This window comes from Centruroides sculpturatus, unplaced genomic scaffold (genome assembly GCF_000671375.1).
Source record: "Centruroides sculpturatus isolate CEXI.00-Female unplaced genomic scaffold, Cexi_2.0 scaffold533, whole genome shotgun sequence".
Taxonomy (NCBI): domain Eukaryota; kingdom Metazoa; phylum Arthropoda; class Arachnida; order Scorpiones; family Buthidae; genus Centruroides; species Centruroides sculpturatus.
Window position 1 is genome coordinate 84,876 of NW_019384875.1, and position 24,918 is coordinate 109,793.

At 30.8% G+C, this 24,918-nt stretch overlaps 1 protein-coding gene across 3 annotated transcripts in view; it reads left to right on the top strand.

Moving 5' to 3' along the window:
* Positions 1 to 24,918, top strand: part of LOC111630935 (ADAMTS-like protein 1) — a 43,037-nt gene that overhangs the window by 17,369 nt on the left and 750 nt on the right. The window contains exons 2-18 of one of the 3 annotated variants that reach the window (XM_023375094.1): positions 6,039 to 6,116; positions 7,722 to 7,877; positions 7,947 to 8,177; positions 8,256 to 8,400; positions 9,033 to 9,162; positions 9,244 to 9,445; positions 9,564 to 9,711; positions 11,312 to 11,402; positions 11,677 to 11,807; positions 12,876 to 13,037; positions 13,109 to 13,238; positions 13,504 to 13,714; positions 13,786 to 14,308; positions 14,373 to 14,794; positions 14,877 to 15,029; positions 15,121 to 15,303; positions 15,380 to 15,527. In XM_023375094.1, the coding sequence (XP_023230862.1) occupies positions 6,039 to 6,116; positions 7,722 to 7,877; positions 7,947 to 8,177; positions 8,256 to 8,400; positions 9,033 to 9,162; positions 9,244 to 9,445; positions 9,564 to 9,711; positions 11,312 to 11,402; positions 11,677 to 11,807; positions 12,876 to 13,037; positions 13,109 to 13,238; positions 13,504 to 13,714; positions 13,786 to 14,308; positions 14,373 to 14,794; positions 14,877 to 15,029; positions 15,121 to 15,303; positions 15,380 to 15,527 (3,244 nt within the window). The remainder of the gene's footprint in view (positions 1 to 6,038; positions 6,117 to 7,721; positions 7,878 to 7,946; positions 8,178 to 8,255; positions 8,401 to 9,032; positions 9,163 to 9,243; positions 9,446 to 9,563; positions 9,712 to 11,311; positions 11,403 to 11,676; positions 11,808 to 12,875; positions 13,038 to 13,108; positions 13,239 to 13,503; positions 13,715 to 13,785; positions 14,309 to 14,372; positions 14,795 to 14,876; positions 15,030 to 15,120; positions 15,304 to 15,379; positions 15,528 to 24,918) is intronic. The other 2 variants (XM_023375095.1, XM_023375097.1) reach the window with 2 other exon arrangements.

Genomic DNA, 24,918 nt, shown 5'->3' on the forward strand with positions numbered 1-24,918 from the left:
AATGAAGATTCTTAATGAAGTTTTACTTTTGTCCAATTTCTAAGTTTAATTATTCGGATCGTAATAATAGAAAAATATCTGGATTAAATTTTATAGGTGCTCATTGCGCCACTCATATTTGGCGCAATAAGCACCAATGAAATTTAATATAATAAATAAAACAAATTGATATAATAAATAAAACAAATTGATACATATTCTAGATTTCAGATTTTTACTATAANTCACATTCAAACAAACACCTCTTCATAAATAGTTTAATGTTTACTTGAGTGGCCGTTGTTGTCAGCATTCTACATTCTACATTATATTATTTTATAAAGTTCTAAAAATGCTTATAGGATCAAATAAAGCGAAATAAGCTGACTCTACTCGAGATAATGTTGGGAAGTTTTTCGAATTCTTAAATCCTCCTTGGATAAGTTTTAGAATAATGGATGCTATTTCAAACTACAGGCTTCAATCTAGGATTTTGTTAAGTTACTAGAACAAAAAAGTAAGATAAAAAAATAAATAAAACAAAATTCGTGAAAATTTAATTTTGGAAAAAAAAAGTAGGAGCAAAGTTTACTTCTTTATAAATAAATAATCAGCTTTTATAACCATTAAAGAACAAGGAGAGGAAAAAAAATAAAAGTAAAAAAAAATGCTGTAAAGTTTTCAAAACAATTCTTCTTCTTCTTTGTTTTTAATGTATTATATTTTGGAACAAACCACTGAATCAGGAATAACTCTCATAAGAGAAAAGATGTAGAGAAATGCAATTTTCGGAACCATCTTCAATTTTGGAAATGTTCCAAAGTACTTTCTTTGGGAATTTGGCTCCTTACATGGAGCTCAGAGGCATCAAAGCATTGTCTTTTTGGCAGGTGAGTTGTCTTCTTATACCATTTTTCACTTGCTAATTAGCTGGCAAACGTGACAAGTTTTTTCCTCCCAAATTTCCAAAAAAAGAAATGAGAAGCTGAAAGAAAACTCGTCGATTTTAAAAATTCAATTTAAAATAAAAAAACGAAAATAATTTAGGAATAAAAACTATAAATATTTAATTCCTCAATTAAAATTCTTGATTAAGTTCTAAATTTTAACACTGTAGACGTAAGCTTTCGTGTTAGATAACGTTCTTGTCGTAGCTAAATCTATTTGAAGGAAACTGTGTTAAAGTTCAGCGAATATCATCAAAAATCGATTTTGGTCAGTGTAAATTTGGTTTGTGTTTGTTCCTCAAGTAGCATCGGATCATATTTTATTCCCATTTTTTCAACTAAAATGAAATTTTAAGAAGCAATTTTAACTAAAGAATGTTTCCAAAATAGCATCCCTCATTGCAAAAAAAACCCCTCAAATTTCAACATGGAAAATCGATTTTAAATAATGTAAAATTGATTTATTTGTAACTGCAGTAGCATTATTTATGCATTTTTGAAAATTTTATGTCATTTTTCTGAAGTAAAATAAATTAAGTTCTTGTTACTCCAGTAGACTAATAATTGTGTAACTTGCTTCAGTTTACTGACAGAAATGTTGAGTAAATTAAAAAAAAAAAAAAATAACATTTATACAAGATGCCTCTGAAGATATGTTACTTTAATAGCATAAGTTTGTTTCAGCAATACTATTTTGTGCATAAATTTATAGCATTTCTACTAGTTATTATTCTACTATAGCAGCTCTACAGTTTACTCTTCTACTGTAACAGTTCTCTCATAGGAGTATTACTACAATTAGTATAAACAATGACTGCTATTATAAGTATTGTTATAGTAGTACATCTATATAAAACAACACTGTTTTCAATTTTATCATAAGAATTGTAATATGTATTACTATAACAACATAGATTTGCTTTAAATATAAATTTATGATTAATACAGCAGCAAACAATTAATAATAACATTAATAAATTAAGTTGTTAAAGAAAAAATGGCAACACAGAATGGAAAGAAGTAGTGCCATCTGAGCAACAATTGGACTTAGGACAACATAATAATAACATTAATAAATAATATAGGAATATTAAAATTAATATTAATTAATAACGACAACAACAATGAAGAGAATTATAAATACTAAACAATGACACATGTTATGAAGTTGCGCTATCTGTAGAGAAGAAACGAAAGTAAACAACCTACGTACAGATTTATAGTTGATTTATAATACTTATTTACAAAAGCCAAATGGTTTTCAAATTTATGTCTCTTTGGTGGACGCTTATTTGTTTTAGTGTGAATGTTACCAATACACGACCTTCCTTTCCTNTAGTTTCTTTTATAAAATTAGTAAATTATATTTCCAAAATCTAGTAAAACAGCTCCTGAATTATCTTCATTGATGTAAAAGTTATACATGTTAATCGACTTCAACTAGCATTAAAATTGTTATACAGTTATAAAATTAGCAATACCAACCTTCAAAAGTTAGGAAAAAATACCTTTAGGAGAATGTTCGTTAACACAAAAATCCCGTTTGTTACGCTAATAGAATAAAGACTCTGTTCTAATTTCAAGAATAATTAAAGATGTCTTCAAAGTTGCATGTAAATGGGGATTTCGAGCTGTATATTTATTGCTATAGCAACGTTGCAAACTGTTAATTCACGAAAAATTGCTTGCTGGGCAATTATGCAAGAAGTAGAAAAAAGATCCTTATCAATGTCAAGCACTTAAGATATTTAACTATAGATAATTATGACTTGTATCATCAACTTCAAACCTATTTTCTTCGTGATAGCAACAGTAGGAGGGAAGAAACTAAAGGGAAACACGAATATTTCACGTAATAACTATCTTTAGAGGTCATGTAAATAAAAATTTATTACTGTAGCAGCATAATAAATATTAAAAGACGATAAAAATAATAGCAACACATAGTTTGTTGTAGCGGCATCAAAGAAAAGTAAGGAAAACCCTCCAGAGAATTAATGCAATTTGTTAGGAATCATGCGTTAAAATGCAATTATTTAATCGGATTAAAAGCAGATTTAATCGCTTTAAGCAACTTGATTAGTTGAAAATTTAAGGTCGTGATTTGGAAGAGTTTGAAATCAATTGCATACCTCTAAATTATTGATGAATTGTTGAAAAAAACGGATTCAAAAATCCGATAAAAACCCTCATAAATTTGAATTTTACAAATGTTCTTTCATATTCAACTAAACTTTAATCTACTTTCGATAATCTTACTTGCCTCAGGGGATTTTAGCGCAAGGTATTTCGATCACGTACAGGTAAAAATTGCTGTTAAATCCCTTCTTCCTATTTTACTTTTAAAAAGAAAGAAATCCTTTATCATTCCATTAAATAGTTCCTCCGTAATTTCCCGAAAAATGAGATCTTAAGAAAGCTTTCTACAATCCTCCTGAATAACTGGAACTCGTATTCCGTATAATAACAATATTTATCAAATATTTTGTTAAAACTAACTCCAAAACTTATAAAATTAACTTTATCATCGAAAATATAGAATAAATTATTTAAAATAAGTACTTTTAAACTTTTCTTATCGATTATTGGTTCATTTGAAATTTGAAAAGATTGTATTTTAAGCCTATTGGTTAATTTAAATTTAAAATTGACGAATTTAATACTCTTATTGGTTAATTGATTTTTGAAAGAGAATATTTTTTACATTGATTGGTTTTGATAAATTTTTTATTTAAAATTTAAAATAAAATCTTTTTAAATGGTTAATTTAAATGTAAACCTTTGCATTTTGTAATTCAACTGAACAACGAAACTAAATATCACATCCTTCTCTGATTGGTTACTTTAAATTTGAAATTCACTAATACTGAGAGGTGTTTGGTGCGTTAATTTTTAACAAGAATTGTTCAATAAAAGCTCGAATTTTTTATTTAAAATAATGTTTAAGTTAAAAAATTTATGACATTTCTAAATATTTTCTTAAAATATTTTTTTTATTATCGATTTGACATTTTATGATATTTTATAAATATATAACGTCCATTTTCATATTTCCAGAAATATCGTTCTTAATCGATGTTTTCTACGCGATATATATATATATTTAAATTGTGTATAATTTTAGAACATTGAACTCTTACGAAAACTTTTAAAAATTTTAAAAATAAGTAATATATATATTTAGCAACAAAGCATTTAGAATTTAATCACTAGACGGCGATGTAGCGTTGATTCACGTGTAATTGGATAATTTAAATTTAAAATAAATTTGAAATGACCAATAAGATAAAAGTATTTGAAAATTTGAAAATTTAAATTTTGCATTTATCCAGTCAGAGTTATTCCAGCACTGTACTTTGTACAGAAAAGTAAAATTGATTTATTTTAATTTTTAACGTGCTATTTTGATTAATTTAATGTGTTTTGGCCTAAAATTATAAACGAAAACAATTTTATTTTTCTACAAAAACAGTTCATATTCTTGCATTTTCTAAAGTTTCAAGAGGTTTCAAGCAATATTGAATAGATTCAATCACTTTTGTAGTGTCAACCTCTACACTTTAGCGATTTTTCTGTTTTTATGTTTTATGTAACGCGTGTAACATCCGAGAAAACAACTGTAACAACCCGAATTGCCGATTGGAAGCAGTCCAATCGAATTACTATCGTTTAGAGTGTATTGATTCAAATAAACTGGGCGTAACGCTCAAACATGTTATATCTAAATATGTTGACAGTTTTGACAAGCGTAAAACTAGAAAAATCTATCAACACCGTTTCTAAAATCAATGTCACAAGGTTCAATAGCATTCAATTCAACGTAAACGCATGTTACATTTTTAGTACCAATAACTTTTCAGTAGTATTAAAGCACTAAAAACTGTCGTGCCAGATATTTTAAGCTTACAAAAAAAGGTCATGCAACGACTTATGACGTGAAGTACAATTTATTTAAACCCAAAAATGTCACAATTTATCTTGCCTACAATTTTATCACACCCAAAATTGTCATCCAGGATTTATGTCGTGCCGCAATTTATTCAAGCTTGAATCTTATATCCAAATTTATTCGCGTAGAATTTGTATTAATATTAGTTACGAATTTTTCTTGAATAATTTTAAGTTATTCCTATTTTATTTTCCTGTTTAATGTACACAAGGCCAGATTTATTCATAAAAATTGTAGCCTCGTAACATGAGACTGCAGCTTAATCATAGATTAAGAGGCGACAACTTAGGGCCTCACATTTTAATTTTTAGTAGGCCTATTATCTGGAGGAGAGGGAAGGGCCTCTTATAGGTCGTGCTTACACTACATATTCTATTTACTTACATTGAAATATAACGATTCATAATTTGAGTCATATGAAAATTTATTCATATCGAAGTTAACGTGATGCAATTTTCTCAAACTCAAACTTCTCGTGCTAACTGCACATGCAATAATCTACTTAATTAAAGTATGTATCATAATATGGCCATGTTTTACAACACAGAAACGTTGTTACAAGACATTCGTGCGCTAAAAATTCGTGCAAACATAAAAAAGAAGTTATTCTACAAAATTGATTTAATGTTTAACTTAGTTATTAAACTTTATTCAAACGCAAAGGGTCGAAATCATGACGGATGAAGAATTAAATTGCTCCAAGTTAACGAGTTGTAATTGGTTAAAACTTAAGAATATCACATTATAAACTAGTTTATATAGCGTTACAACGTAGAAAATCCACAAAATGTTGCCAAAATGCTACTGCACGTTTCAATTAAGGTATCTTCGAGATACTTTACACAGTCAGAAAGTTATTTCTGTATCTAACCTATTATAGGCATATATGGATGAAGAGATGATTACAGTGATGCGTGTGAAATTGCCTTAAAGGTTGGAAGGGCAAATAAAAAGAAAGGATACATTTCCATTTAGGCAATCGTGATAGAGCAAATACATTTAAGGATTTATCCAAACGATACAGAATCATTTTGTTGATAAAAACAAGTTGCTTTCCCCTCATAAATTTTGCTATTCCTTCGCTTCACTTCGATTGCTATAAAGATAGTTGCAATACAGATACACATATATATTTTTTAATATTCATAACTTCTGTTTTGCAGTTGGCATTTGGAATTGTTCCAAGCGTACTGTCTGAAACAACAGAAATAACTCAAGTGGATAGAACCGAGAAGAAACTGGTAAGCGTTATAAATCATGAAGAAATATATATTTTACTTATTTATGCATTTCTGTAATCAATATTTCATGCAATTTTTCTAACTTTAACAATATTAAATCATCCGTTTGGTTGTTGAGTGGAGCGTTAATGATAATCACTTACCCCGAAGCATCTGTTAGTTAACTTTTCTTGATGGAGTAATTGATTTTAACAGCATTTTTACTGATTGAGCAGATATATATATATATATATATATATATATTTCTTCTTTAAAATATCGAATTGCCATTTTATCTGGATGTATTTAAATGTCTCAAATTATTGTTATCTAAAAACAATGAGTCCTGGTTTTCCTCTAAATCGAAACTACAATAAAATGTTATCTAAAGGAATTACAAACAGATAAAAGTTTCTAGCTTCGAAAAATAATATCTTGGGATTTTGTCAACAGTTCTTAACGAAAATAAAACAGAGAGAAACAGCTGATCTGTGTCAATATTTGTCTTCGTATATAGTAACGACCCTATAGATCAATGAAGAAAAAAAGGAACAAAATTAATTTGATTTTCTAGTATATTAAAGATTTAAAAGTACTTCCAATTGATAAATTTATTTTTAAAAAATATTTTCATAATTATTTATCCTTAATGATTATTCACTTAAGTGCTTAACGTCATTTTGTCATCCTGGATTTGTGTCGTACTGTAATTTATTCAAGCAGAAACTTACATCAAAATATGAACTTTTTTTTATGTATTTTTGTGCTGATGTAAGGGCAGGTTTACGCATTAGCTGAGTGATCTACAGCTTAGAGCTTTAAGGCTTCGTGCCTTATAAACTGCAATTCATAAGGAATCCCACTCCTTTATATATTAAAGGCCTCAACTGATTTTCTTCTACTATTACTGTTTTTTGTCACTAGCTTCCTCAGTTCTGTAATGCATTGTGATAGATGTGATTTTGAAATAATCCACATGCTCTTCCAGAAGAGCGAGAAGACTTTTTTATCTGTATATAAATTCAGTTAACATGTCAAAATATTATTATTGAGATTTTACAGAGGAACTTAATTCAAAATTCTTCTATTTTTATATCGCAAAATTAGTTAATTGAACAGTAAAAAAACAGGTTTGTTAATTCTGAAAGATTAAAAAATAAAAATTTAAAAATCTACTAAAAGTTTATGCCCTTATCATTAGTTGGATAGTGGTTTTTATGTAAAAAAAAACCCACGTTAACAATAAACAATGAGATAAAAGTTATGCAGAATTTTATAAGTTCTTTATGCATGATATACTTTATTGTATTTAATTTACCTTATCTGCTCTGAATTTCTTATTCAAAAGCTTTGCAGAGTCTCGATTTACCCTTATCTATATTTCTAAATATAGCAATAAATTTACTCTATTTAGAAATATGGGTTATAGATAAGCAAGTTGAGATTGTGAGCATCTTAACAACCATTATCTCAACTGCAATCCATTTATCCTTCAGTCATTGTATCATCTTGATAAGCAGCATCATCGGCATCACAGCTGCATTGTAATAATTTAGTATCTCTATAATATTCAATATAACTTGAGTGAATCATTAAAAATGGTGCATTCTCAATCATTATCACTAGGAAATTAAAAAGAATACGGAAGGATGGTCAGAATGGGGTGAATGGAGCCCATGCACCAAGAGTTGTAACGGAGGAGTGAGCCATAGATTAAGAAAATGCAACAGAAGAACCGGTTGTGGAGGAGATTCCATTGTTTACAAGATTTGTAGTATGCAGGTGAATATATAACATGCTAAGCTTTCGTTACTTGGACTTTGAGTAATTTAAACAAGGATAAAATTTTAGCATTGCGAGAAACAAACCGATTTTAGAGCGGCACAATGCACAGCGTACGACAGTACACCTTATAGAAATAGGCTATACACGTGGTTACCTTTCTACGATCCTGCAGATCCGTGCAGCTTAACCTGTCAGGCTCAGAGTTATAATTTTGTAGCCAAATTAGCTAGCAACGTCGAAGATGGTACAAGATGTAGAGAGGGATCGTTGGATATGTGTGTCAAAGGGAAATGCCTGGTAGGTACTGTACTATCAATTTCTATTGTTCCTTTGAGAATACTCATCTTAGAAATTTCATCTTTATTTCTGTATTAGCCTGTGGGATGCGATCTTAAATTAGGTTCGAATCAGAAAGTGGATCAATGTGGTGTGTGCGGAGGTGATGGTTCGACTTGTCGAAAACCCCTGTATGCCTGGAGCGAAAGTCAATATTCGCCTTGTTCTGTTACTTGCGGAGGAGGTAAGTGGCATATGTAGTTTGATCTTTCTCGGTACGGAGTTTTTTTTTTTTCTTTTTGAATTATCGACTCTTCTTCAGTCTAGTTAGAATTGTTTTTCCTTACTCGAGGGGTGTAAAATTCGATTTTTTCTAGAACAAAAGAAAACTTATTGTTTGAAGTACTTACCAACGATTATGAATAATTGTTCTGGTGCAATTTTATTGAACAGACAAAAATATAGGAAAAATCCTGATAATTTTTCTATTCTAAATATAATTTACATTCAAAATAACTGATTCTAATAAATTAAGATTATTTTTAATAAATTATAACGAGGATATATGTTCTGTAATGAGACTTTGTTAAATTAAAACTAAAAAATAAGAATTTGATTCAGAATATTTTTACTGTAGATTAAGTTCAGATTTATGTAGAGTAAATAAATCAAAGAATGAGGATTTGAACCCTATAAATATATCTAAACAATCCAGGATGAGGATTCAGGCAGGAATTTAAATTCAATGTAATGTTGTATAATATTGATAGTTTATAATTAATAGCATTAACATTGTTTCTGTGTTCTGTACCAATGAGAAAGTTTACCTCCAGTCTAATTTAAATGATTAATTATTATAATTAAATCATTAATTAGGTTATCAAATGTCCAGACCAATTTGCAGAAATAAAGAAACAGGAAAAGAGATAGACGAAGGTTATTGTAACATATCTCACCGACCACGTCCAAAGATAAAAGAATGTAATCTTCATAAATGTCCCAATAAGTATGTAAAAAGAGGAAATCAATGTATTTTGGAGTAATTGAAAAACTTCTACACTCATTTTTCCTAATTGGTACTCTTTAGATGGATCACAGAAGAGTGGACGGAATGTTCGACTACTTGTGGAAGGGGAACACAAACTCGTCACGTTTACTGCGCTAAGGATGGTCATAATGGTACTCGAATCCCTATCAGTGGTGCTTATTGCCATACTCTAAAACCTGCGACGGAACGTACTTGTAATATAAAAGATTGTCCAAGATGGTATGAAGGTTCATGGTCGGGGGTGAGTAATTGCAGCACCAATTATATTTTCTCAAGGATGCTCAATTGTCTAATCGAATTTGGAGTAGCTGTATAATAATTTCAAACATTTGTAAGCTGATATAATTATTTTATTTTAGTGTTCTACGTCTTGCGGACAAGGTTTCCAGAGACGAGTTGTCATTTGTAAAGATCACACTGGAGAAACGAGCGATCAATGCGACAATTCGAAAATGCCAGCGAGACGACAACTGTGTAATAGTGGTATAAGTTGTGGAGATGATACTGGTAAGTACTCTAAAACGGAAAAATATATCTTTTATTTGCAATTTCTGCACGTCATTTATTGATTGAATGTGTTCTATTTTTATTTAGAAATCTGTTTTTTGCATGTTGTAAGTTCCTCGCAATTATCTTACAAAATATCGTCATTTCATAAAAGAGTAATTACAGAAAAGAAAATGATCGGTTTTTCAATTTATTTGTTTATTTTATGTAGAATTTATCGAGTAAAAATCATTTTAACGTAATCTTTTCATTTCAGAAATTTAAGTTTAACGGTAATTCATCTTGATTTAAAACGATTTTATTACATTTCTGTTCAATAATTTATCAAATGATGATGTAAGTAAATATGAGCATTATCATGTTTGTGCTTGCTGCTCGTCTAAATTTTGATAAATTACTAAATTAATTCACTAGAAAAATCCAAAATTATAATTTTTGAGAGTAGGATTTTAAATTTTAATTTAAACAAGGAAGAATTACTTTTAACTTTAAAAAGAAAATGTATATAAATTATATATACAGCTTAAATTAAGCTAAAAAGTTATTATTTTTAGCATATTGAAGTCCGAATTGCCATATCAGATCAATAACGATCGCTTTCATACTTATTACATATAATTATTTTGGGAATGTTGAAAAAAATTGATAAAGAATAGCATATTGATTACCACATCTATCAAAAATATGGGACATTATTCAAAACAGCCCAATTTCGTTTATTTATAATACTTCTGGGTATTATAAATAACACTAAAACATATAACTAAACATGCAGATCTTGAGCAGAATCTCAAATTTCTTCCATGGTCAATCCTAAATCTTAAAGTATGGCCACCCATCTACTAAATTCAAGAATTCAATCCTGATTCCTTTCATAATTTTGCATAATAGTGGCATTGTGCTCAATTTCACACCCATTGTAAATCGGCCAATGATGAAGGTCATCTCTATATAAAAGGTTAACATTGATGCTCCTTTATTGCATTTAATGGACAAAATTGAAGCATATATTTGCTGGTATGCATTACATGGCTGGCTCCAAGTTTACCTGTTGTGTGATATGATGATAATGTTCCTCATATTGGCTGAATAAAACAATGAGGGTCATTGATCCATTCCGGGATCATAATAATGCCACATGTAATGGGTAAAATTGGGTCTAGCTATACAGCTATTTAATAAGAGTTTCTGATATCAGATACTAGCACCTGAACTGTTAAACAAAGCACGAGTCATTTGGCTTAATCGTAACCCCAACTTTGCGCAACTCGGTACAAAACTCATATATCAGCTGTAGTAGTCCCTATAGTTTTAGTGAAATCATAGTGCAGTATTTTCAATTATTAATATTTATGTAATTATAACAGTAATGTTGATATAATTCATTCTTATCAAATTGGATTCATATACTAGTGTAACATATAATTTTTCATTTATATTATTAATAGATCTAAGTAGTGCAGCACTGTCATTTCTTTCAAAGAAAAGTAATAATTTGAATTTTCTAATTTGTTAAATTCTATATTGCTGCATTAAAAAAATATGCAATGATATAGAATAGTGTGGCAATAATTGTCACTATGTAAAACCTTCCTTTCAGGAAAAGTCTCTCAAGAAGATTCTCCACCATATTTGTCGCCATATTGGGCCAGCAAGATGAATTTGCCCAATTTTATGAAAACTCATCCAAGGTATTGGTATTTTCTACTAAATTTTCTACTTTTTACTTTAAAATGGTCTAGAATATTTTTCAAAATCTCGTACATTTTCTTTCTGAAAGAAATGTACAAGATAAATTACAACTATGTGGCACTAATTTTGGCTATTTGCTCTGTTTTCATTTGGAAATGTATAATAAATGTAACATATTCTAAATTTCTGCAGGATTTTTTTGAAATGTTGAGATAAAAACTCCCCTACACTGTTAGAATGACCCAAGTCACATGGTATCTCCATGTTTTCTAGCTATGTGGCCGGAGAATGGGGACCCTGTAGTGTTACGTGCGGTGCAGGGGTCCGCTGGCGTCACGTGGTGTGTCAAATATTCTTGGAATTCTCACGAGCTATAGCTACTTTGCCAGACAGGGAGTGCCGTGGTAAGACGACGATAAATTATCATTCTTTTGTTTGTTTCCTGCATGCATTTGTCCCATTTTTGTATTTAGGAAAACTACCTTCTGTAATCTAAATTTTCCATTAATATAGTTGTCTATGAACTCCCCGTAGTTAGTGTAGTAAATTAATCGTACAATATATTATATTTAAAATTCCTTTGAATAAAAATGACAGTGCTGCTGAATAACTTTATAGAATATTTTTAAAGTGTAAGGTTTATTTTATTATTTTGGATAGTTTCAAGTAAGTATTCTATAAAATTGTATAGTAGAATGTACCCATTAGAATTAGTTTAGTTATCAATTTATGTAGATATTCAGTTATCTATATTTGCTTTGGTTGCACTATATAGCATAAGGTTGCTCTTTGTTATGAATTAATTTTGTAATGGAAAAGGACTATCTTGAAATGTTCTTCATAAACAAACGAAGTCATCTTTTCTGGAAATATTTTTATATCATTTTATTGATTGTTTGCCTCCATAATTCAAAGCATTGTCATTTCTATGATCACGCGCAACTATCATGATGCAAAGTTTTTGATAATAATTAGCTATATATAATAATTGGATAATAAATGTAGCAATTATTTGCAATAATTGGCTACATGATCACTCAATTAACACACGTCCATTGCCTGGAATCCACAATTCAATCTGAACCAGGTTTCAAAATTTCAGTCAGTAGTCAAGCATCACCATTATGCTGGTTGAAACCTAATGGTGTATATTAAAATACATCCTCAATGCGAATAAATGGAGGAAAGAATATATAACATTTCTGAATTAATTATAAATATTTTTATATCCCTTATAATTATCACGATTTCCAAACAAATTAATAATTTACCCTATTTAATTTTGAAAACAATTCATATAGATAACTGAAATATTCAGGAATATTTTTTTAGATTCATAAATATGGAATTATAATAAATAATTATCTAGACATTTTTAGAAAGAATAGTAATAAAATCGTATACCGAATTTTGAAGAGATTGATAAATACGCAGCCATCTCACTAATTTATTATTATTATATTCTTCTATAGGTTCGAGACCAATGGAAGTTGAAAGATGTTACACTCAGCCGTGTTCACCGGATCAAAATCATCTGTCTGGTTTGAATTTCATTCCAGACAGAAATGAAATACATGTGACATATTCTTGGAGAATGGCCGGTTATACGCCTTGTAGTGCCTCTTGTCTCGGAGGTATAACTGTAATGAATAATTTTCGTATTCTTTTAATTAAATTCGGCATAACAAATATATATTTTTAATAGGTACGCGCGAATCCATTATACAGTGTATTAGAGATTATGATTATGCTGTTGTTAGTCCATATATGTGTGATTTAGACACTAAACCTCCGACAAATACTCAACCTTGCAATGAGCATCCATGCCCTCCAAGGTAATATTCTAAACTCGAATTCTTTGTAAATACTTATGATACAAAACGCTAAAATGAAACATAATTTTGCCAGAATGTATTCTTGATATTGTCTGAGAGGTTTAATTTGATTAAATTGGGGAAGATCCTGCTGCTTCGAGATGTTAATAATGAAAGGACATATCAAAGAAATCGAATAGAATTCTCTATTCAATATCGTATTCTGGCATTATTGTGTTTTCTATCAACTAGAAAACAGACAAAAATCAAAATTTAATTACTGTAGATGGAATACTACGGCCTATAGTCCTTGTTCCAAAACTTGTGGAGGAGGTATTCAATCACGTAAAGTAACGTGTGTTCACGAAAAAACTCATAGCAGTTCCGGAACACAAACTGTTGCCAACAATCTTTGTCCACAACCTCCGCCGCTTGCTCAACAATACTGCAATGTTTTTGATTGTCCACCAAAATGGCATTTAGAACCATGGAGTAAAGTGAGTAAAATAAATTTCACAAACAAACATTAATCTCAAAAGTATTTATTTCATGTTAACATTTTTGACAGTGTTCTAAAAGTTGCGGAGGAGGGAATCAAACTCGGAAAATCAAATGCCAAAAAGAAATGGCATTTGGACAAACGGTTGAACTTTCCCCTTCCGAATGTAGTTTAAAACGTCCAAGAACTGTCAAGCCATGCAATAAAAAGTCTTGTGAGGATTTCATAATTGAAGAAACTACACTTGATCCTGATACTAAACCAATGTTCATTCAAGAGCAGCCAGGCCGCAAAGTACTTCTTGAAGCAAAAGGAACAGCCGTTCTGTATCAGGACACCATTGTGAAACTTCGCTGTCCGGGTATCGATTCAGCAAACGCAGTTGTAATGTGGTATAAAAATGGCAAACGATTGGAGCCGATAGGAAAGTACTCTGTCTCTCGACGTGGCGCTTTGAAAATTAGAAAAATTTCCGACGACGATGCTGCTGTATATACTTGCGTAGCAGGAAAAACAAAATCTGATATCAATATAACTATTAAGCCAGTTTCTTCTACCTTGGGAACTTCAGAAAAATCACTGACCACTCCAGGTAAAAAATAAAAAAATTTCTTAATATTATTGTCACCTGTTTCACTGATTTGAAATATTTCTAGCAGCTCCTCGCACAGGCGGTGATTACAGCCACGGATACATCCATCAAGATTCGTCTCTGCAGATCCATCCGCCTGAAACTGAGAACTTCAGTAACGAGAGGATAGATCACGATACCTGGGAATATCATCAGAGCCAAGATATAATTTCAGATCAGAACAGCAGAGAAATGGATGCATCCACACCGTATTCAGATTCTGGTTTTGATTATAGTAGGATTCATCACGGATCTACAATCACTCTACCTCATGTGTACCAGCTAATTACTCATCTCCGCCAGCAGCAAGAAAGAAATTCTCTCTCGACAAGTAATATCGATGACGACACGTATTATTCGGGGAGAAATGGTGAAAATCTAGAACTAGACTGGATGGTAACAGATTGGACACCATGCTCTCGTTCTTGTGGAGGAAATGGATTTCAAGTAAACGATAATTTCAATTAGTAACTGGAGTTGATACACACAAAAATTCAATAATAGTGTAATAATTGTTTTTCTTTAAAAGGTACGTGCGAAACAATGTCTTGTCAGGTTACAGAACGTTTCAAAGACGGTCGATAACAACCTATGCCTGAACAACAATATGCAACCTCCTCCAACAATCCAAAGATGTGGTTTAGAAGCTTGCCCACATTGGGAAGCAGGACTTTGGTCGGATGTATATGTTCTTAATCACTCGTAGCAAAACAATCTCGTTACGTTATTTTCAGTAGTTCACATTAAATGTATTATTAGTGTTTTATTTTCAGTGTAACGAGAAACATTGCTTTGGATGGAACACTGCTCTTCAAAAGAGAAATATATATTGTAAAACTATAAACGGTACAGTAGTGGATCCCAGCAAATGTAACGAGAGATTACGACCAAGAAGAAAACGAGAATGCTTTAATGAAAGATGTAGAGGAACTTGGAAAATTGGCGAATGGTCACAGGTAATCAAAAGTTAATTTTATAATCACATAATGCGTACGCTTTATATTTGTAAAATAATTTTTAACTTTATTTCAGTGCACAGTTACTTGTGGACATCAGGGATTTCAAACTCGAACACTACAATGTGTTTGGTATGGTACAAATAAATTAGCTAAAAATGCCTGCCAAAATCTACCAAGGCCAACAGTCATTATACCTTGTGAGAGACCACCTTGTCCTCATAGTAAGAATCACTCAATTATCCTTTTTTTATTTAAACAGTAGTATGACTATAAATGCACATTACTAAATAACTAGATTACGATTATCTTTGACAATTTCCAATATTTTCTTGTCAATAAACAAAATTCATTCTCTATTATTGTATTGCAGTTTCACACATACATACAGTACAATATAAATAAATAAGTCTATTTTAGTATGCATTTATAAAATATTCATCAGAAATAAGACAGCTATAACCTGTCAATAATTATTTTTTTTAAAATATGTTTTTGAGACTTGACATTGGCTACAAAGACATTCAGTATCTTAGAATTTATTAGTATGCTGTCTTCTGTTATATGAACTTTAATCAAAATGGAGGAAAATGTCTCAGAACATTATAGTAGTTCCCAATAGCTTCTTTAATTGTTTTAAGATGCAAAAGAGAAAATTTTTGAACTTAATACTTACTTTGGGATGTTGAAGTCCACACCATAATCAATAGTGCCTGCCATCAAAATATGATTAAATATGTATTCTTTTAATTTCCACCTAGTAGTTAGAATGTTGTCAAATACACCATTGTGCTAACTTAATTTTTGTTCTTTAAAAACATAAAACTTGTGAGAAATATCCAGTTTGAATGAGATATTTATCCTGAATGTAAATGTCTTTTCCATGTAAATTTACATTGTAATCAGTTACGTTATTATTTGATTTATATGTTAAAATTCTTATTAAACAATACAATTCTTTATATTAATGAAATTAATATTTTCCTATAGAGAAGAAAAGTGCAGAAGCTCTTTTGCCATAATCTTTGGAAAAACTTTTTATATTGCAAATTTTATTTTTGAATTTTTCTTTGGACTTTTATATTGTTAAAATAATTCCTCAAAGAATATACAGTAAACTCACTCTTTCATTTAAAAAACTGAAATTAGTCTTGTGGGCATTGATTAGTGGAAAAAACCTCTCTTACAGATTTGGTCAGTACCAAAATAGGGACAAACAAGTAATGAAAAATGAAATTTTCTTGGGTGGATTGATTCAGAATTACCAAGTCATTTTGAACTTCAACTTGCCTCTCTGGGGTTCCAGGCTGCTTTAATCATAAAACTATTAATACAATCACAATTTGCAAAAAAGATTAATTAGATTCAATAGAATATGAAACTAGAGAACATTGTAACATTAAGGATGAAGTACCAGTAAAAGGACCTTATGGGGAAACAAGTCTCAGTAGATTTGGTGGAGTTGTTGATATTTTGAACTTCTAGTGGTCCTGATCTAAAGTGTCACATGCACAACACATCATGAATTATGATTTTATATTTAGAAACAAAAAAGATATAGCATATGATTTTAAACATTACTGATGTTTGGCAATAGACTGATTACAATTTATGTATTCTTGTTAATTTTTTATGACAAGAGGTGGTCTAAAAATTCTCTTGCATCTTTGAACAATGATGTTGCATTTTTCAGCAATTTCATCTATTCAAGCTATTTGCTGTAGAAAAAATATTTCATTACGAATAATTTCAGAAAGCCATATGGAAGTTAATAAGGAAGAATTAGAATTGATATATTGCATAGATAAAATATTAAACAAAGTTATTATAAAAAACAAAATATAATATGGGCATTTGCCAATAAGAACAAAATTTTTGAGGTAAAATGCTTATTAATGAATAAATGTACCAATGAAGTTTCTTTTCAACTATTATTGAGTTTTGGAGGAGCAAGTCTCTTGCTAGAAGGCTTTTTAGTGCATGTGCTACATAACAAAGCTCACTGTATCTGATAATGCAATATGAACCCAAACTCTTGTGTATGACATATGTTAATGGTTTCCCTAAGGAAATCCCAATATCATTTTATATTTTGAAACAAAAAGATTTAAGGTTTGTGCATGAATTATGCTGTTTTTTGTATTTTGGATGCTTGATAATGCGAAAACTGTCCATTTTTTGACTGTGTTTATGGAGACTTTTTATCAGGACCACTAGTTACAAAATACCAAATATTCAGCCAAATCCATTTGACCCAATTCCTGTAAGATTTATACAGGGTCCTTTGATCAAAATGATATAAAATTAAAGCTGTTCTTATTTTTATCAAATTAAATTTTAAGTCTTTTTCTTCATCAAAATATAAAAGCAAGCACTTTTGATGGACAGTGATGCGATTTCTTTGTACCAATTGGTATCTTAGCTAATTCCCTTCTGCTCAAAAAAAAGGTTTAATGTACAGTACAACAAGTACTACATATTTTCTGTGACTAACAAAAGGGTCTCATGTATAACTATTTTTGCTTATCAATTAATACTTCTTACAAAAATAGGGCATGCCTAAGAACTCCTATTATCAGCCATCCTGGCAGAATTAATCATAAAAGAATTAGAATTTAAGGTTTTTAATGTCTCCTTTACCACTGGTACCTTCTCCGTCTCTCTTATATCTTGTTAGCTTGGATTGGATGCATATTGAATTTGTGCAGCTATCATCAACTGTTTACCCTTCTATAAGTTTCACTACAGAAGGTGAAAAGGGTGATATGATTTAATTGCTAGATGTAATCATTCATAGAACTTCTGAGACCCACTTTTGGTGTATACTGTAAATGAAACTTAATCCTTGCTACATTCTTTCAGTTGCCTGGCCATATAAACATGGTCATATCTGTACCCTTCTTTACATTTCCTTATATACTAAACATTGTGATATGCTGTTAATGCACAAAATAGGACAGTATTCTTATACCAAGGTCAACTATCTCAGTTGCGGTTATCCTTGTGCAGAATTCTGAATAATGATAGAAAATGTTTTTTAAGCTTTGAAAAATCAGGCATATACATGGTCCCACTAAAACATTCACAAAAGGCTGCTAATTTGTAACATAGGTGCCACCAGTAGAAAATTTAGTGTTCCAATAAATAGTTTCCAAGAAGACGAATTGCATAATAGGGCCATAGAGTCAGTAGACCAAGTTCCCAGCTCCTGCCTCTAAATTATTATTTAAAGTATACTTTGATTATATTAACCCAGAATGGCATACTATAAAATATGAAGAGTACTCATCTTTTTTTCAACCACTGACACACACAAGTTTTTTGTGTGGGTCTTTTGACAATAAAAATGTAGTAGCAGCTAACATACAATGTATTCAAGTAGAAATTTCTAAAAAGAAAAATCAACAATAATTAGTAATAATATGCAAAGAGAAATCATCGTAAAGTAAAATCTTGCATTACAGGATGAGGTTAATATAAAGTACTGTACATAATAAAACTCATGAGTTAGGGTTGGTCTGCTTTTACAGACTTGCAGTCTGAAGCAAATTCATTGCTTAGAAGAATCAAACTGCACAACCCTGGTTTTAGAGGAGGGTTACAAACTTTTATGATCAATCTCCTTACTGTGGCAGCATAATGATTGGAAATTCTTATTTATCTGGGAAATATTATAGGTTTCTATGGTTGAAGTGTTTATTAAGCCCATGATCTACCTTCCAGAACTTCCCTTTTTAACAAATTTCAGTGTACAAAAATTTTAATATTAAGTTTCTTTTTCCAAAAAACTTTGTTCAAAAGCCTTTAAAACATTTTAATGTTATATTCCATTTTTGAATATTGTCCAAGGAAGATAATTATTCACCATTGAAAGTGCTTGTTTTTAAATTTTGTAATAAATAAATAAAATTTTAATGCCAAAAGACAGTTGAACTTCTCAAAAATATTTAATATTGGCATCAAGTGTGCTTTTGCTCAGTAATTTACAAATAGGCCAAATGACTGCTGAATTAAATCAGGCCACTTCTCTGCTATTATTTTGAATTAATTTCTAAATAATTTAAAATATTTGTGTATGTAATTTTCAAAGATACTAGTGTATATTTTGAATATATTACCTTAATAAGCTGTATCCTTTTTTATCTTTGATGTATATTTATTTTTAAACACAACTGGAAGAAATGAGATATGTTTAACTAATCAAAATTTCTATAATTTCAAGAATAATGCTAGTTTTAAAAAATACATATTTTATGTCAAAAAATGTTTCTTATCCTTGCAAAGCTGACAAGTGGGTGAAAACTCCTGAATAACTTTTAGGCAAATCAACTAGTTTACATAAAGCAAATAACTATATTAAAATAACTTTTCTAACCCCCATAAGTTTAGAAAGAAATCTACATCAAAGAAAGAATCACATCCTATAAAACAACTGTCAGTAGATTTTTATTCAGTATTTATACATCTTAAGACTCTACTACTCTTTACCTTAAAAGCCTGTATTAGAAAATTATACTAACAATTTGACTCAATCAAAAACTACTTCATACAGATGGGTGGAAAGAGACTATTGCAAGCAAGAAAGAAAAAATTATTCAACTTAGTCCAATATATAAATATAAAAATGAATTCTTTTTGGTTTGTTCTTTATATAAATCTTTGGTCCAGATCAGTTTAAAAGTAACATATGTATGAGTATTACTTAGACCCTAAGCTATATATACTACCCCAAATCAATATTTTGGGTAGTATATACATACAACATGCTCCCATTACACACAGTTCTATCTTTTGACAAAAAAAAAACTTGAAAAATAATTAAATTCATACAAAAAAATTAATTTTTAAAATTATATCATTGTTGCAATAATTAGATGAATATAATATGGAATATTATTAAAATTAAGGAAGTACTATTCAGAAATGAAAATACCTGTATAGTTTGGTTTGATGTGAAAAACCAAATATACAGTACTTTAAAATGTGAAAACTCTCAAGATACAATGACATATGTAAGGAATTATGGCCAACCCAACATTTTTATAACCTTCATATGTAATCCATCTTGGCCTGATATTAAGGAGGAACTTTTAGCTGGACAAATCTCCCATTTCACAACACGAGTGTTCAAAGAAAAGCTCATGAAATTAAAATTTTGTTATCACATCAATTAATCTATGGTGAAACACGCTATTGGATGTATTCAATTGATTGGCAAAAAAGAGGACTAAGCCAAACCAACATGTGCATGTGGTAAAGCAAAAGTTCAATCAACTGAAATTGATAGCATAATTTTGGTGGAGTTTCCAAATGCCAAAGAAGATTCCATTTTTTTTTTATATTGTAAAAAAGAACATGATTCATGTAGGCGAATTAATCCAAGTTCACCTTGCTTGAAAGATGGAAAGTGTATCAAGAAATATCCTTGCAAATTTAAGGAGGAAACTCAAACCAGAGATGATGGCCACCCCTGTATAGAAGATGGGAGATTTCCCACAATGAGAATGAAAACTAACAGTGAAAATACTGAAATAGAAGTGAACAAATGAATAGTTCCCCAGTTGTTTGTTTTCAAATAATGATCCAATGGAAACCCATGTCATTTCTGGGACTGGTAGCATGTAGCTTTTGCATGAAGAGTTCAAAGTGTTGCACTGTGAAAAGTTTCTGTTTTTGCTATTAAAGTCAAATTGTTACACCTAAAGACTCAAATACTTTTCTTTTTGAACAGTATTTTTGTAAAATTTAAAACACAGGAAATTATTAATTTTTCTTATAAACCCAGGCAATGCCGAGTACATATGCTAGTTTTGTTATAAAAGAAATCATAGTAAATAGCCTTCATGTGGACAGGTTCAAAACTGGAAAATTTGTCAGTTCCATAACTCTGGATGGCCAAGGTAAACTTCGGTTGTGAGGACAGAAAACTCCATTTTCAGCTCCAAAAGTAAATATTTTACAGATTGTCTTGTCTTGTCTGACAAGCAGACCAAAACTATGCAATTGATTTCTAACAAGTTATCTAGAAAAAATGCCAGATTTATATGCCAGAAGTTATATGAAGAAATGCCAAAACTTCACTGTGAATGACTGGAAACAAATTTTATGATGAGAACAAAATGAATCTTTTTTGATCAGACATACAGCCTCAACTCTTTGAGAGATGCAGAAAACCTTGAATTTATCAACAGGATCACACACAAACTGTGAGGTACCATGCACACAGTTAAGATTATTGCATCCTGGTTACAAAGAAAGATCAAAACATTAGACTGGCCTCCACAATCTCGACTTAAAGCCAACTGAATACTTGTGGTCAATATTACAAGCAAAAATCCTTCAAATCTTGTACAAGTTGAAGAAGTGGTTAAGGCCAAGAGGTTTACTGTATTTACCTGATTGCAAGCTTACCCTTTCTTAATTTTTTTGTGGTTGAAAAAAATGCCTTTTGGCTTAGAATCAGTATCATTAATACAGTTGGCCAAGTAGGTGACACCCTTTACCAACATAGTTGAAAGTTCAGAAAAATATCACCAGAAGCTGTCACAGACATGTTTCCACAAATTTTGTATGCATTGTTGAGTTACCAAGTTCATGTTATTAAACAGGATTTTTGACTGTTGTTTTATAATGAGGCACTGTCATTATACTGCTGATTTTAAAATGAGAGTGATTTTGTTTGCTGAGGAGACATCCACTGTCTGATATTGCTTCATCAATCTGATAAGGCAGAGAGACGAAGTATTTTCATATTCCAGCAAAAAGAAAAACATTTGGTGGACCAAAATGCAGTCACCACCATACAGTGGAAGTTATTTTTAATGATTTTGTGAAGGGTGTCTACAAAATGTCTACCAGTGATTGCCAAATTAAGACTGATAAAATTGATTTTCTGCTTGAGCAATTTCAACGTAAGTTGGCATTGTGTTCAACTCTTCAGTTAAGCACTGGGAGTTTTGTTTCATAGGCATATGTCAACTGTACAGAAATTGTCAGAAAATTATGAAGAGAAATTGATAGTTCTTTTCAGTGCTAAAATTCAATCTTCTTGGTCAGAAAGAAAATTCTGACCAAATTCTGATATATTTTGATATGACAGCAAATTATACAGTAGAAGAAAAGAGAAAGAAAGAAGTAAAAGTAATTTTTGTTTGTATCTTTGTCTACTTATTAATAGGACTTATTATACTGGTGTAGTTTCCAATTAGCAAATAGAGGAGATCATAGTCAAAAGTCAAGTGAAAAGATATTTTAAAACAAAATATCTTTATTTTCACTTGACTTTTGATTAAGATCTCCTCTATTTGCTAATTGGAAACTACACCAGTATAATAAGTCCTATTAATAAACAAGGTCCAAGTAGACAAGGATACAAACAGAAATTTATAAGAGTAAGGGCATAGAGGTAAAAATCCTATCAACAGGAAGTGAAAAAACAGCACATGACTTTTAGGCTCATGTGTACTGCTGATGGGCATAAACTTTCATTCATTGTGTTTAAATGCAAGACACTGCCAAAGTTGGAGATATTTCCAAAAATTGTCAATATACATGCAAATGAAAACGGATGGTTTACTGAAGACATGGTATTGGAATGGGTTCAGTTGGTTTGGAAACTTTTCTGTATTACCTTGTTGAGGTTTCCTAGCTTCCTTGTCTTGGATTCTTATGCAGGCCACATAACAGAAGTGGTAAAGAGAAGAAAATGGACTTGGCTTGGACTTGGGGATAACCTCAATAAGTAATTCAAGGGCAAGTTGAGAAAAATGTACACAGATGGGCTCTCCAGAGAAGATTGAATGCTCATGCCTATGCTCTTGGGCATAGCCAGGAAGAGGCAAGGGTGGGCACGGCCCCCAGTTAACCAGGTGCCCTCCCCAGAAAAGTACAGCTGAAAAAGTGTTGAGCTGATTTGCAAAAAGAAATAAAAAGCTGAAGCTAATTTAATTGGGTGTAGTGTACTGCGGCCTACAATTAATCTCTGAACATTGGACTTAACTTCAAATAACTGCTTGAATGGATCCAAGATAATTCCTTATATCCTCACAACGTGAAGTTATAGGAAAGTTGAGAAATTCTGATCCCTAAAAAAAAAAAAAAAAAAAGTCAACGGTTTTCTGTGTCCAATGAGAAAAGTGTATCTGTAATCTCTATGTACAGTTTAGTCCAGTGTTTCTCAACCTCTAACGAATCATTGTCCCCTTCAATAAAACCGTTACATAGTATCGCCTCCTTCACTTCAAAATTCCGATGCCGAGGGCCAAGGCTAACGTCACATCCATACTGCATCGAATAGACTAGTGACTGGTATAATGTTATTTGTTTAATTATTGTACGATATAGCGAATAAAATATCTAATTATTGTTAATATAATGTTTTACTATATCGCCCAGAAAGTTGTTTTCGCCCCCATTGAGAAACACTGGTTTAGTCTCTCTACAGGGTGACGCCAAAATAAGATCTCGCATCACCTGAAAATCTTGCTAGGGCCACCTCTGGTTCGGAGAGTGAAAAAAATTCTCTTTCCAATTCGGCCTGGAGGAAAAAACTGTTTGCCACCCCTGGTCTATATCTAGATTAAAGACGGTGAACTATATTAAAGAATGGTAAAAACAAATAATTGATTGGTTAATTTTTGTTTAAGGCATTGCTAGAGTTTGATATTAATGTTACAAGAACATATGATTAAAGGAAGTTTCATATTTTGTGCGTGTTAAGTTATTGTCGATTCTTATGGAAATTTCATTTTAATGAACAATAATTTGAAATAATTCAATTTTGTGTCAGGTTGGCCTCTACTAGGCCCCCATAACAAAACTCTGGCTATGCCAATGCCTATGCCTATGAGACGTGAAGTGGCTAGTCTGTTTCAAGTGTCTGTATGGAAGAGTATTTGTAGAGAAGTTGTTGCTGGTACATTTTAAAAATTTTCGATGACACAGATGATGCTCTGTACAAAGACAGATTCATCATCACTTGACTCTTTGTTGCTGAGTCATTTGAACAATTAAATGGTGTAAAATTTATTCCTTATGCTTGATTAATAAATTTTCACTTTTTATTTCCTGGAGTGGCTTATAATGGAATAAACATGGTATATAAAATATTAATCTGTAGTACTTTGTTTCAAACCCTGAAACAAGAGAAAATTACCATTTGTGATTTTTTTCTGGAGATTTCATTAACAAGTACAAATTACATTTTATCACTACATTACATTGACATGGTTTTATAATCTTTCAGTTTTTAATTAAATGTCTCTTAATTGAAAAAAATACTTTAAAGGTTTTTCATAAAACAGCAATATTGCTCTTGTAGATACCTGACATTGTTTAAAGTGGGTACACTTCAGACTGTGCTTGTGCATTAGTTCCTTACCTTGTTTTCAGTGTATATACACCAAGAACAATTCATGCTACTGCATGATAATGTTAGTGAATGAGCATATGTGATGTCAGATTATGGCATTTCTTGCTGCTGTTAACGTTTTCAAGACCACACCTTAACAGGATTTAGTGATCCTATACAAACTTAAATTGACAATCTCCATAGTGGCAAACATGTACTGTACTTAAGGATATCTGGATATCATTGAGAGTGGAAAAATTGATATA